A 13,731-nucleotide genomic window follows, 5' to 3' on the forward strand; every position below is an offset into this window, starting at 1 on the left:
AGTGTCTAACGAGAAATGAAGCCAGGTGAGTGATGGAGGAGGCGATGTGAACAGGACCAGATTATGCTACAGTGTAGTACTTTTTTCAAAACAGAAATTTTAATTTATAACACTTGCAGAGAGCATGGCAAAGATATTTTGTCTGACTTTAGACGGACCATAAAAACTGCAGCCCTTAAATGAGAATAGCTTGCTTAGCTTGCACAGAGAAAAATGCCATTCTTTGCTAAACTTGCAATTTTCTAGGATTACCTGTATTGCATCCAAGCATCACATCTCTATGAGGGCAATGAATGAGGCATAACCAGGGTTAAAAGGTGTTGCATCACACTTTTTTTTCAATTCATTTACTTGCTGTCTTAATTTTACACACATTTCCTAGAAAAAAAAGTGTTCACGTCTTGGTTGGCGTGGCTTTGTGTTTTCTTTTTGAGATTGGCGTCTTCTTTTCGAGACCTTTTGAGAGTGGCGTGGCCTTCGGTGTGGGAGCCTTCTTTGATCCAGCCTGCGCAAGCAAAGCAAGACTTAGAAGCATGTCTATTGACAGTAGTACCATCAACATCACAGGTAATATCTTCAAGACATACATAAAGTAAATAACAGGAGCTTCAACTTTCACTTACTAGCCCGAAGAATTAGACAATTTTAACACTAGAATACAAGGCCAGTGAAAACATTGCATTCTCTTCAAGGTCCTTTTTGATTGAAACATTAATGGGCAAATAGGTGTGATGATCATAGGTGCAGGCCCTACCAATCTTAGAATATAAAGAATGCAGAAAGTTTGCACTAAGTTGCGCAAAGCTTGGCATAGTGAAGCAGGTTGATCCTCAGCTTGTTGTGCTACAGCACGAGAATCCCAATGCCGGCAGCGATTGGATCTAGTGTCTAGTGTTCTTAGCTGCAGAAGACGCAACCAAGAAATGGCGAAGGACAGATCAGGCATACACACGAAGCTTGACACCCTGAATGTGTTGAAGGCAGTTTCTGTATGCCTTTAGCACCCTGAATTTAGACAATGACTGTCTGAATAAAGTTCAAATTCAAGACCACTGTCCCCAAACCACAGTGAAAAAAAATTGCGGCAGTTGCTAAGGTGACTGCAAAGCTGTGGCTGCTCCTCAACGCGGCGGCTGGAATATTATTTAACACTGGCGGCATGCGGCTATGGCGGCTGCTATGGCAATAGCAATTACCCCCACCCCCCCTTTTTTTTGGGGGGGGGGGGGGGGCAATGGAAGTTTTTTGTTAAAAGACATCTTACTACTCGATTTATTGACACAGGGTAGCATAAAAATGTTTTGAAAAAAATCGTAATTTTGTTTTTTGCTTGTTCAGAATATTAAGGCCTTTATTAACAATATCCAGCACCCTGCACATTTATGTGGACCTTTAGTGATCCCTTTTGGGAACAACTGATGAACAGTCATGCCCCTTCTTATCAGACTGTGCATAACTTGAGCTTTCTCACATAAATTTTTCAAAAATGAAAACTGGTAGCTTAGCAGGTGTTAAAGTATTCCGGTTATTTAAAAGCACATGGTGCAGTTTTTTTTAACATTTGTCGAGCCGACCTGGCTTGCGTGTACAAGACTCGCACAGAGACGTGGTTCTCTGCATTTATGTCAAGTTTGGTGGCGCCTTTGTTGGTTTTGCAGCAGCGCCAAACGTATTCTCGGGTTGGGGGGTGAAAGAAACCGTTTAGAAAGCACAATATACTAATTGGAAATCAACGCACTTCAACTACCAACAGAAGCAAGACCAGGTGCACTTGTACAAGCACTTCGGCAAGCAAACTTTATGCTCATTATGCATTGCTGCAAGGACAAAATGTTACCTGTAATGACAATGGCTAAACTGCGATTACCAGTAACAGTGTCTGCAGAGAATGTGGAGAAACCGTGCCACTCGTAGAGAATACAACGTGTTGTGTTTTTTGGAATGGAAGCTCTTTGACCTGCCATGGCTGAAACTGCCTTAACAACGAAAAAGGCCTGCGTGGCTCGAGAAAACATTCTCAAGGCCATTGCAGTGATTGTTTAGCCAGTTTAGGATGCGGAGCAATTTTTGGAGCAGGAAAATCTCGGTTTTGGAGCGGATTGAAAGCAGAAGGAAATGTGTTTTTCAGCAGGTTTGGAGCCGACAAAATCGAGCTTAGGATCATTTGGAGCAGTACACGGCCAAATTTTCCATGAATATTCTTATTTATGTGTACTGGCCATACTGCTGCAATGTAAACAAAAAGACAAGGCCAACACCTAGACGGCGGCTATTAATCAAGCTCTTAGCACGAAATAGTGTCACAGTCTGGTTTCGCTGCAATGTTATATACACAAGATAAGTGTTGAAGTGTAAACTTTGTGACAAGGCAAGCTTGCACATACAGTTTCTATCTATGAATGAAAGGCGTCATAAGATCATTACAAAAAGAAAGAAAAGTCCTATCCAGAAAACCAGCACTAAAGCAATTAAAGAAAGAAGGCGAAGAAAACTTGTGGTGCATGAGTACATACTGTTTGAAAATTCCTGTGCAGATAGCGAATTCAGTCACTCACCACAACTCACTACGGATCAGTTCCATCGTATTCAATCATTTTTAGAGGCGTAAGCACTGAGTGGCATAGTCGTTTCACTGCTAAGGTCATTTGGGTTGAGCACTTCCAATTTTTCCAAATATTCAGAAAAAGTATTGTAAAAAATAAAGGTGGTATGAAATGAACTAGTACAAAGCCAAGGCTGGTGATCAATCTAAGTATTAACTTGGTTCTGTAAACGTTGCCAAGTATAAAGAAGAATAGTTCACTTGTCGAAACATTGGCTTTAGTGACACCTTGTGTTCACAAACTTTTCACCTAACATGCCATCAAGGAGCGACTAGGTGTGGGCTAGTCCTAGTGCAACTTGCATGGTTGAGCGAAAAATATGGCTTTCCACAAACATATACCAGATGACAGGCAACGACCAGTGAGGTGGAAGGAGTGTCGGCGGTTCTTTTTCTCCCTTCTTTCCTGGGGGTCCTAGGGGTAGGGAGGGAAGGCACGGTGTGAACAACCGAACCCCCCTTTGTTCTTACAATCCCCACTACTCGGATTGGATTTGCCGTAACAGGGGTCTAAGACTGGGCCCGGGAAAGACATTTTAGGGTTCAGCAAGTGCTGAGGACTTATGCGACTAGTCTAACCTACTGTGAAAACCAAAATAAAGATGAACTTTTTTTTCTAAAAAAAAAAAGCGCACTGAAAAGCCGACCTTCGTCTTATATACCAGTCATTGGCAGGAAAAATGTGGAAGTCTCGCAACACTGGGCATCTGAAGTCGAAAGCCTCCATCGCCGGTGTGAGCATCAGCAGCGGCGCCGTTGGGCAAGGCTAGGCAAGGCCTACAGTGTTCTACGCCATTTTGCCTCAGTTATCTGCTGTCAGTCCACTGTTTTCTTTTTTTTTCTATTTCTTTCAGAAATGAGTGGTAGTCGACAGCAATTTACGATAGGTTTTAAAAAAAAAGTTATCGAGTATGCCAAAGCACAAGGCAACCTGGCAGCACAATGAGAATTCGGTGCATAGGAGAAAAGCGTGCGATACTGGAGGAGCCAAAAGCAGCACATCACAACCTGCACTAAAAAAAAAAAAAAAAAAGAAACATCGATTCGTGGACAAACTGCAGTGCACCCCAAACTAGAAACACTACTCATTGAATTCGTCCAGGAGCTGCGGGCAAGGTCGCTTCCCGGTGACAGCCGAGTGCATCTGCGTGAAAGCTCTCGAGATAGAGCGCGACTCAGTGCTCACGAGGGTGCAATTAAAGGTATCGCCATTGTGGGTGCGCTGATTTACGAAGCGGAATGGCGTTGCGCTGAGGTGGCGTACTTCAGTCTTTCCCCAAATGCTGCATCAGTAATGCATTGGATGGAACGGAGGACAATGCACTCTGTGACGCTACTAGTGAAAAACAGGCATTGCCGGACTCAAGTTCGGACGAGTCTGGGTGACAACACTTTGTGGCCTTTTCACAGGGCCACTCACCAGGTTCGAAAATTTTGAGCTAACAAGCACAGTGCATAGATGGGGCATTCCCGATCACATCTGCCAAAATTTGCAACGCTATGCGCTGTGAAAATGGGTCAAATTTCAATATGAATGCTGCTCTCTCTTCCTTTTCCGGGCGCGCGCCGAGATAATGGAGAGCATGACCGTGATGACAAACACATATGAATTTCCTTACGTACACGGCAGTGCTGTGACATTGGTCCTCTACGTAGAAAACTGCGTTCTGTTGTTGACAACAGTAGCGCGTGACATGGCAAAAATGATTTAACACGACATGTGTGGTTTATGTAATCTGTTGCTTGAATAGATGAATAAAACTTGAGATAAATAATGAGACGAAATAAGGAAATGTGAGCGTCTTTTCCATTCCCCCGCCTGTGAATTGGAACGAGATGCGTCCGCATGCGTTTGTGTCCCCGCAGTTGGTGCCTGTCCTGGAAAAGAAATTAATGGTGCTGCGCGTTCGAGCACTTATTATGTTTATCTATTCTACAGTGTCTAAGACAGCGTTTCCAAACCGTCCCGCAGGAACAGGCAGTTGACTAGACTATAAAAAAACGCTGTAAAACAATGCTGCTTGCATGCTTGGGGGTTGGGCTTGTTCGGGCCCGTCATGAGCACGTGACTTTTTGGTCGGCTGCCGGAGGGGGCAGGGAAGAAATTGGACTTATGAGGCCTACGCGGGGAAGTGGCAAAGGTTTGAGCTCGCTTCCTCTTATCCTCGTTTTGCGCTGCTTGAAAAAAACAAACAAACAATTTTATCAGTTCGTAATTAACTGAATGAAAAAATTTTGTGGCATAATGCTCCTCATCGGGCACATAACTTCCTCAGTTTAACTAAAATTTGTTATGGGGCCTGGTGAGTGGCCATTTAACTACATAAGATTAGTGTCTAAATGAAAAAAAATGTGGCCCCACAGTGCAGCTAGTTGTGCCGTGCATTTACCAACGAAAGGGTGCGCCGCAATACTTTGCGATTTTCAAAAAAATCTTTTTCGGAGATTCAATGTTTGGTGGGTCGACCTATGTTACGGTCCGACTTATATTCTGGTTTTTACGGTAACATTTTTGCACTATTGGCATGACTGGCGCAGTCGGATAACCATTGCATTTGGCATAGGAGCGAGGCTCAATACTGTTACTATGTGGCTGGATGAGGTCAACAGCCATCGACAGTATACGCCTATTAGAGAGAAAGGAGATATGAAAAAACAAGCCCAGAAACCAAGATAACAAGTAATAAGCTGATTCCTGTGCTTACTATGTCGCACGTTGCTATTAATGAAATTGTTCAGTACACATTATTTTTGAACAAAACATGAAACAAACTTTCTTTAAAGAAGCACTGACATCAAATTTACTCATGCCAAGATTTTTGCATCAGCGAGTAGCTATAGGCCTCGTAGCAGCGATTCGCGATGTAAAATGCAACTGAGGGATGAATAACTATCACTTTTATTGATTTATATCACTGGTATCTAGGACTATTCAAAACGGCCGGCAATCCCGCCATTTCTAGTGCTAGGAGCACCAGCAGTGGCGCTACTTCGTGGTCACCTCCAGATCACGCCACAGCTTACCACTTCTTCACAGAAAAGAGTGAGATCAGGCTCAGCTGCTCCGCAAACATTTCGTCTGCTAAGCGGACACATTCAGTCATGCCTTGTCACCTGCATTGCTGTCATCGCAGTTCAAAAGTGTCGACTCGGGTTCAATATAATAGTCTGGAGCTTAGAATCTCCGCGATTCGCGACGTTGCAAATTATTTTTGCTTCGATCGACCTTTTGCACAACAGTGACTCCGAAATAGACCCAGTTCCAAGCAGCACTGCAGAGGTGCTCGAGGATGCACGCTTCAGCCATGTTCGCTCGTGTGTCTCAGTTAGCTATATAAATGTGTTTTGACGTGCAAAGCATTCAGGTATACGCAGAGGGGTCACTGCACTATAGCTATCATGAATGAGCATTAGCGGAGAAATGGAATACGTTTCCTGCTTGCCAGGTTCTTATTTGCACTTCCAGATGGCACCACCTATCCAGCCTCTCGCGGTTAACACGGTATTACCACTTTTACGTGGATGCAAGTCTACTGATGAACTAAAATTCAACGACACCTGCGTGTTACTTGTTAGCAATGATATCTGTTCCACTTTAGATAGCTTGCGGTCGTGTTCATGTGTAACACATATGTGATATGAAATTTCCATGCTTCGAACTAGACGACTGCAACTCACCTGCAACTCACAATGATTCCCCGACTTGCTGACCGACAATCATGCTTTTTTCTTTTGCCGCTCTTTTAAAGGTGGTTTTTATCTTGATAATTTCACAAGATCATTCAAACCGGTGCGTCGAAAATCAGACACGACGAGCGAGTGCGTTTCTGCACTTTGACGCCACGATAAGAACACCCGGATGGTACTTGTCAGCGCTACTAGAGCATTGTCACTCAGGATGGTATTTGTGGAGTGTATCACACCGAACACACGGCACTAGTGTCGATGTCGCAGGGCAGTCTATTTTCCCTTTTTTCTCCTTAGCTTTTCTACTTGTTTGACATCTATTTTACAATAAATTCCACGCGATAGATGCCATTAAAATTTGGCCAAGAAGACCAAGAAGACTTATGCCATACCTGCCAAGTTCAAGGATTCTGAATCCGGGAGATTTCCGCAATGAGGGGGGGAGGGGGGGTGCATGCCGCACAAAAAAAGAGGACATACATACAAACAAAAAACATCAGGAAAAACAAAAGGCAGTGGGAGGGGAGTCTCAATCGCAAACGCCAACATCAGCGTTGCGGTCTTATAGTGGTTAGGAGTGGCCGAACACACAAAGGTAGACGTTTTCACTAAGGTGAGAGTCTCAAAGAATCAACACAACCAGCAGAATCTATTTCACTCAAAACAACTCGCGTGTGTCTTCCTCGGACACACGTGAATGGACGGGATGGCGCAGCTGGTTGCCACAAAGCTTTGCTCACTACTACATTCTTTTGACAGGAACACCAAAACGCGTCTGGCCCCTTTTTATTGCGATAGAAATTATATGGACAGTCCACTGTTTTCTTTGCCATCGCCACCGCCACCGTCCTTCACAGGATATGTATACGTATCTATATATATGAACACTCAAAGAAAAAAAGCCGCCCGCGCCCGGTGCCGAGCTCGTCGCGATGCACCGTTGCGTGCTTATCTCTCACGTGTACTTTGCCCCATAGATGGATGCCTGTGCGCACGGGCTTATCCTTTGGTGGGGGAATCGTATGCCTTAAACTTTCACTGAAACGGAAAAGTTAGTTGCCGGGCCCACAAAAGCCACTTTGGTTTTTGCACAGGCCCTTTTTGCGAAAATAGCGTGCTTTTCATACACAGCGAGGTATAACAACTGGGACACTTGTTAGTTTGTACTCATTTGTACCCGTGATTACGTATCATACATCGTTTTTGCCTAAACAGCGCGTTACGTGTCGAGCAGTAAACGTTGTTAGTTACGATGCTCTCGTCCTGCGAGTATCGTTTTCATGCGTCATTTGTGTGGGAGCAGCGCGCTGCACGTTTCAATCTGCTTGCCGTTCTGAGCGTTACATTACAAGTTGTTGCTGTAGCATTTATTGCTTCCGCTTGCGGCAAAACTGTAGCTTTTTTATTTCTTATGTATTTAGTGCCTTTAACCTACCGCTGCGTGCCCTCGGAGCTCGTACATTGCTATCGCGTCGCCGCGACCGCGGTATTGTGCACGGCGGTTGCGGCGAACAGTAGTTAATTTTACAATACCCAAGCGCTTGGCTGCGCATGCGCCTTCAAAACTAAGTCATTTTATGCCATCTACGATAGCATCTGCCGCAGTTTTGTCCGCAGAGTTTGCAGAAAGCAGCGTTGCTTTGACTGGTTGAGTGCGCACTTACGGGGTTCTGTCAGTTACGCTGTGGCCATACATGATCGTGTCAAGAGCGACCGTGGTTTCGTCCACAGCAGTTGTGGCAACGACAATCCCAAGCACTGTAGAAGACAGTGCGTGCGCCGGTCGCACGCGTACTTTCGAAGCTCCGAGTAAGCTGCTCTCGGCCTTCGTTCGATGGTTTCCGTACTAAATTTCGTATCACCCGCCAAGATTAGGAAATGAGTTCGAAACATTCGAATTGAGGCCCAATGAACATAGTAAAATTTGGCTGGTGAATTTCAAGAATTCGTATCTGCCACGGTTTCGCATAATTGAGATTATACCGTACGATTACATGAACGCCTCGTATACTCATTTATAATAAAATGGGGTCGATTCGAAAAACCTGAGTTGGATTGAGCTGCTTTTTTGTCAATGCGGCCAGATCACGCAGATAAATTTTGATTTCCGGGAGATTTTGATGACAACCGTACAACCAGAAAAAACGGTGAAAATCCGGGAGTCTCCAGGCCTATCCGGAAGACTTGGCAGGTATGCTATGCATACCAAGTGATCGAATGATGGGCACATCTCGATCTTGAAATTTGATGTGAGTGCTCCTTTAACTTCTTAACTCTCAATATCTCGAAATCAATTTAGTGTTACGTTTGCCCCATTATCAAAACAACTGGAAAAAAACAGAGTGCTTATTTTTAACCAGAATATGACAAACATCAATACAAAGCTACTGAACTAGAATAGTGTACGTATGAGGAATAGTTTTCTTTTTTTTTTGCAGTTATTATAATGACAAAAATTACTTGCCTGACCGAAAAAAATTGCACAAATGTCAACACTTGAAATGAAATTCTAGTTCCACTGCAAGGACATGCCAACAAATAGAATAAAACGTACTTGAATGCTTTAGATAAGAGTAGTTTCAGAGAAAAGGGGTTGTAAACAACCAGTAAAATACATGGGATGTATAGTGCATACATTGTGCCCTCAGCAGCTTGGCAGATGAAAAATATGTTCCATTATGCACATGAAATCAAGTTTCAATACATGAACTGGTTGCTTATTCAAAGTACACCAATGTTTATGCCATCAACAAGCCTTCCACTGTAATATACTTGAAGATTAATGATCTCCGCCACAATTGCACAAGTAATGGCAGCCAAAACTGCAGCTGCCATCCCATCGGTTGAGCAAGTACATAAGTGTCAGTGTGATGGATAAGTCTAAATATGATGGGCTTAAATATCAAGCTTTAAAATGTATTCAATTATGGGTGTACTCGTGCTGATGTAAAATCAGTGTTGCTTTAAGTCACACACGAACAAATGCATGCGTGATTTGGGTATGAGAATCTGTGTAACGGGGAACAGGGAGGTTAGAGTTGAAGAGAAGCTTTTCCTCGTGAGAAAAGCCTCTGGTGCCGCGGTGCCTACGGTAAACGTAACAATATTATTCCAATATGCTTACACGGCCATCATAAACGAGCTTTAATGTAGAAACCTTATATTTTACAGTAAATTTGTAGGTATGTACACATTATCTGGGCAGTGCACGTTTGGCTGACACATTTTCAAATAATAAAAACAGTCATCTTCCTCCATGTTTAATGCGTGTTGCTTCACTGTTTCACATGGTTATCTGTTGGCTTCATGAGGCTGTATGTAGGCCCCCAGCGGAGTGAAACTTCTCCTCTTTTTTTTTTTTCTTCTTTCTGCTGATGAGCTTCATACAGCCTGAATATGAGGTCTACCTAGTGCATCCACTAATGTAATTGGAAGTGTCCCTTTGCTGAAATAAATTAATTGCGATAATATAGTCCCACTCACTTTGGGTGTGGCATTACGAGGTGTGGACACAACTGGACCCCGACGGCGTGTCTTTGGGGTTGGCGAGGCGAGCAGCTTGACAGACTTCTTCGGCGACGGTGACGTAGTACGCCGGCCAGGCGTCACATCCACAAGGGCTGCGGCCGGCTCTACAGGTTTTACCTTGCGTCTCTTCTTTGTGCCAGGTGGTGTCTTGAAATCTATGCTGTCATCACTCGAGTCGAGCACAAAGGAAGGCAAACCAGAGTCATCGGCTGCGCTAGCTCTGCTCGTGTCCTTGGAATCCAGTGGCTCTAAGAGCTCTGCGGGAACCTGTGCATAACAATGAGCAGATGCTGTCAACACATGCGTAGCTGTTAATGGTTTTTTTTAATGCATTTTTCATCCCTTATTGTTATAAGTCCTAAGCCAACACAGCAGAGAAATATACGGAATTAAAACAAGCGCCAGCACTACACACGTAGCGATGCACAGCGGATTGTAGAAATATTTCGTCTTGGTGTGTCACACACACACACTTCTGCCTAAACTGTTAGAACTGTGCATTTTCTTCACCTCCCCATTTTCTTCCCCAATTCCAAAAATTCGGCAAGAGGCCCCTTCCAGGTAGATTGAGCACAGCTGCTCTTTTACTAATGGGCGCAGCTCACTTTGACATATATGTTTGTAGCACTAGGGTGGTGGTGACTTGAAGGAAGGAGAGCAGTGGGAGAGAAGGCCCGATTGATTAAACTAAGTGCAAAAATTTACTGAGTGCGGTGGGGACAGTTGCTGGCGGAGAAGCCAAAATGACAGGTTGGGTTCTGTAACGCTCCACAGTATGTTTTACTCTCAGAAGCAGTTGAAGTGCCGTTTTTAGTGCGCAGCTCTTAATGGGCTGTTCTTGCATTAAGAGGTGTCCAAATCGGCAACCTATCCGATAGACAGGAAAAATTAAAATGGGTTTCTGTACTGGTTATCTAATCTTTCCTGTCCTTTTGCACTCTTGTGTTCATCTGCTGCTTCCCTGCTCTTGAATGATTATGTGGCATTTCAAACAAATTTTAGTCCTTTTCATGTGATTTTCTGATTTGCTTGCGATTTGTTTTACACTGTTTTTCTACAGCTTACTGCACTGAGCGCAGTACGTCAGTGCTTCACTACTGGCATTGGCGTCTAACCTCCACTTCTTTCTTCCATAGATGTAACTCCTGACCCTGATGTTTTGCTAGCTCAGTTAAATGAATTAGCTCTTCGGCAATACTAGCGTTCGAAACAAAGTGCCCGCTGGAGTTCCAAACATGCAGCCTGTTCAACATGTGTATCAAACAAGCAACCTGTAGGATGCCAACGTAAGACATCACACGATGACAGGGCAGTTCTTTTTAAACCGCTCTGTGGTTAATGTAGTTACTCTAGATGGCACTGAAGGACAATGTTGACAAGAGGTTTTCTGCTGTATATGAGCAAGCGAAAAACGAGGCTCGGGAGAGGGGGAAGAAAGACCTTTAGGGCACAGTTTTATGGTTACATATTAAAGACAGTAGGAGAAACCTCAGCTGATCTCGTAAAAGGTGGCACATAGAAAATTCTTCGCCAAAAGTCATATAGAAGGAGTCTCTAAGGCCAAATGATCGTCATGGGCTGTGGTTTAGCTGTCAACATCATGACAGGATGTATAACATCCAGAAGGAAGCCATGGCTTCAGTTTCCGGGATGTTTGTGTGGAGCAACATAACATGGCATGGAGCTCTGAAGTATGAAAGATACCACTTCACAAACGGCTTATCTCTACATACACTCAGAGCTCAATACAACGAAGTTGCATCTTACAAGAAAAGAAGTAACAATGGGCAGCTGAAGTCAAAAGCCTCCATTGCCTGACGATAGTTATGGCGCCAGAACAAAACGACGGCACAGAGACAAGAAGGACACAAAAGACACGAGCGCTATGCTTATGTCGGAACGACCGAAAGGTGTCTGAACGATCGGCTGAGAGAACACGCTAACAATGTTAGAAACGGGAAAGATGGTTTTATTGCTCGGCACTGCACTGAGTGCGATTGTGTTCCCCTCTTCAGGTACACAGCGACGCTGTACAAGCACACAGATGAGCGTACCCGAGTCATTGTTAGCGCTCGTGTCTTTCGTGTCCTTCTTGCCTCTGTGTCGTCGTTTTGTTCACACGCTATAACTATCGTAATGCCATACCAACTAGCCCAAGCTGCCACACCTCCATTGCCATCGTGAGCATCAGCAGCAGCGCCGTTCGGCAAGGCCTACAGTGTTCTAAAAGCACCATTTCGCTTCGGTTATCTGCTGTCAGTCTGCTCTTTTCTTTTTTATTTCTTTCAGAAATAAGTGGTAGTCGATGGCAGTTTGAAATAGGCTTTAACTCTATCGCTACAGTGGGAAAGCGGGCCACTTTTACTGAGTGTAAAAACATTTTTGCGCTAGATACTAATGCCTTATTTACATTCCTTGGTACCAAACTGTAGCTAAAAAAAATGTTCTGTTCAATAACAGAAACGTTTCTTATATACTTAATACAAACACTAGGAAAGAAATGTTTATATTGAAAAGTTTATACAGTATTATACAATTAACGCTATAAAAAGGAGAATAACATAAAAAATAATGAGGTTAAAAAAATTGACAGATCCCACGTACAGTGGGAATCGATATGTGCAGTACAAATGAGAAATGTTGATATGTCACTTTAATATCAGCACAAACTTACGAGGTGGAGGTAAATTATGCCATACATGACTTCCGTGTCATGATTATCATGTTTGGATGTGTCGTTTACCCTCGTCACCTATTCACGTCACGTGATACCAAATTTAGTATATGCGGAGCTAGTGAAACGGCCGCGAGCACGCTATGAGCGTGGTATGTTGTCATGTTCTTACATGACACGCTTGTCACGATTAGGATGTTTGCACCAGTCATACATTTTGTCATTCATTGACGTTCCATAAAACCAAATTTAGTATATGCGGAGCTAGCAAAATAGCTGCGAGCGCATTATGAAGGGCCTAATATACTCTAATGTAGCGTTGACGTGCGCGCACGCTGGGCACAGCGCTCTATAGTCTGACGCCAGGCGTAACCAGCGTTTGTAGGTGCGGCCTCACAGCAACCGGCGCGAAATGCAGCATGTTGCATTTCGCGCTGATGCGTTACCCAAACAACACTGCATCTCCCTCTTTTCGTGACGGAGGGACGCCGGATGCACTGAAACGCGAATGCGTCAAAGCAACGCAGTGCGGAAAGCGCCTGCGAGTATATGGCAGTACCGGTGCCTGGTGAGGCAACGCCGGCGTGCCGCGACTATAAATGAACACCGGCAAGCTCGCGCACCACGTAGCGTCGAAATGTATTGGCACCATAACTGTGGCAGGCAGTCATGTTCTCACATGACACACATCTCATGATTATCATGTCTGCACCAGTCACATACCTTCGTCATCCAGTGGCGTCACGTAGTACCAAATGTGGCATATGTGAAGCTAGCGATTAGGCCGCGAGCGCATCATCAGTGTGGCATGTAGTCATGTTGTTACATGACACGCATGTCGTGATTATCATGTTTGGATGTGTCATTTACCTACGTCGTCCGTTCGCGTCACGTAATACCGAGTTTGGTACATGTGAAGCTAGTGAAACAGCCGTGAGCGCATCATCAGTGTGGCATGCAGTCATTTTGTTACATGACGCGCTTGTCATTATCATGTTTGGATGTGACATTTACCTATGTCGTCCTTTTGCGTCGAATAATATTAAGTTTGGTACAATTGAAGTTGGCGAAATGGCCGCCAGCGCGTCATGAGTGTGGCACGTAGTGATGTTGTTACATGACATGCATCATCATCATCATCAGCTTGACTACGTCCACTGCAGGACAAAGGCCTCTCCCATGTTCCGCCAGTTAACCCGGTCCTGTGCTTGCTGCTGCCAATTTATACCCGCAAACTTCT

General features: G+C 44.2%; 1 protein-coding gene across 1 annotated transcript in view; it reads right to left on the reverse strand.

Annotated features, from left to right (window-relative positions):
* Positions 1 to 310: 310 nt before the first annotated feature.
* LOC119171895 (MKI67 FHA domain-interacting nucleolar phosphoprotein-like) overlaps positions 311 to 13,731 on the reverse strand; it is a 44,823-nt gene continuing 31,402 nt past the window's right edge. The window contains exons 5-6 of the mRNA XM_037422770.2: positions 9,773 to 10,084; positions 311 to 505 (exon numbers count right to left, since the gene is read on the reverse strand). Coding sequence (XP_037278667.2) covers positions 395 to 505; positions 9,773 to 10,084 — 423 coding nt within the window. The 3' untranslated portion in view covers positions 311 to 394. The remainder of the gene's footprint in view (positions 506 to 9,772; positions 10,085 to 13,731) is intronic.

Source organism: Rhipicephalus microplus, chromosome 4 (assembly GCF_043290135.1).
Source record: "Rhipicephalus microplus isolate Deutch F79 chromosome 4, USDA_Rmic, whole genome shotgun sequence".
NCBI lineage: Eukaryota > Metazoa > Arthropoda > Arachnida > Ixodida > Ixodidae > Rhipicephalus > Rhipicephalus microplus.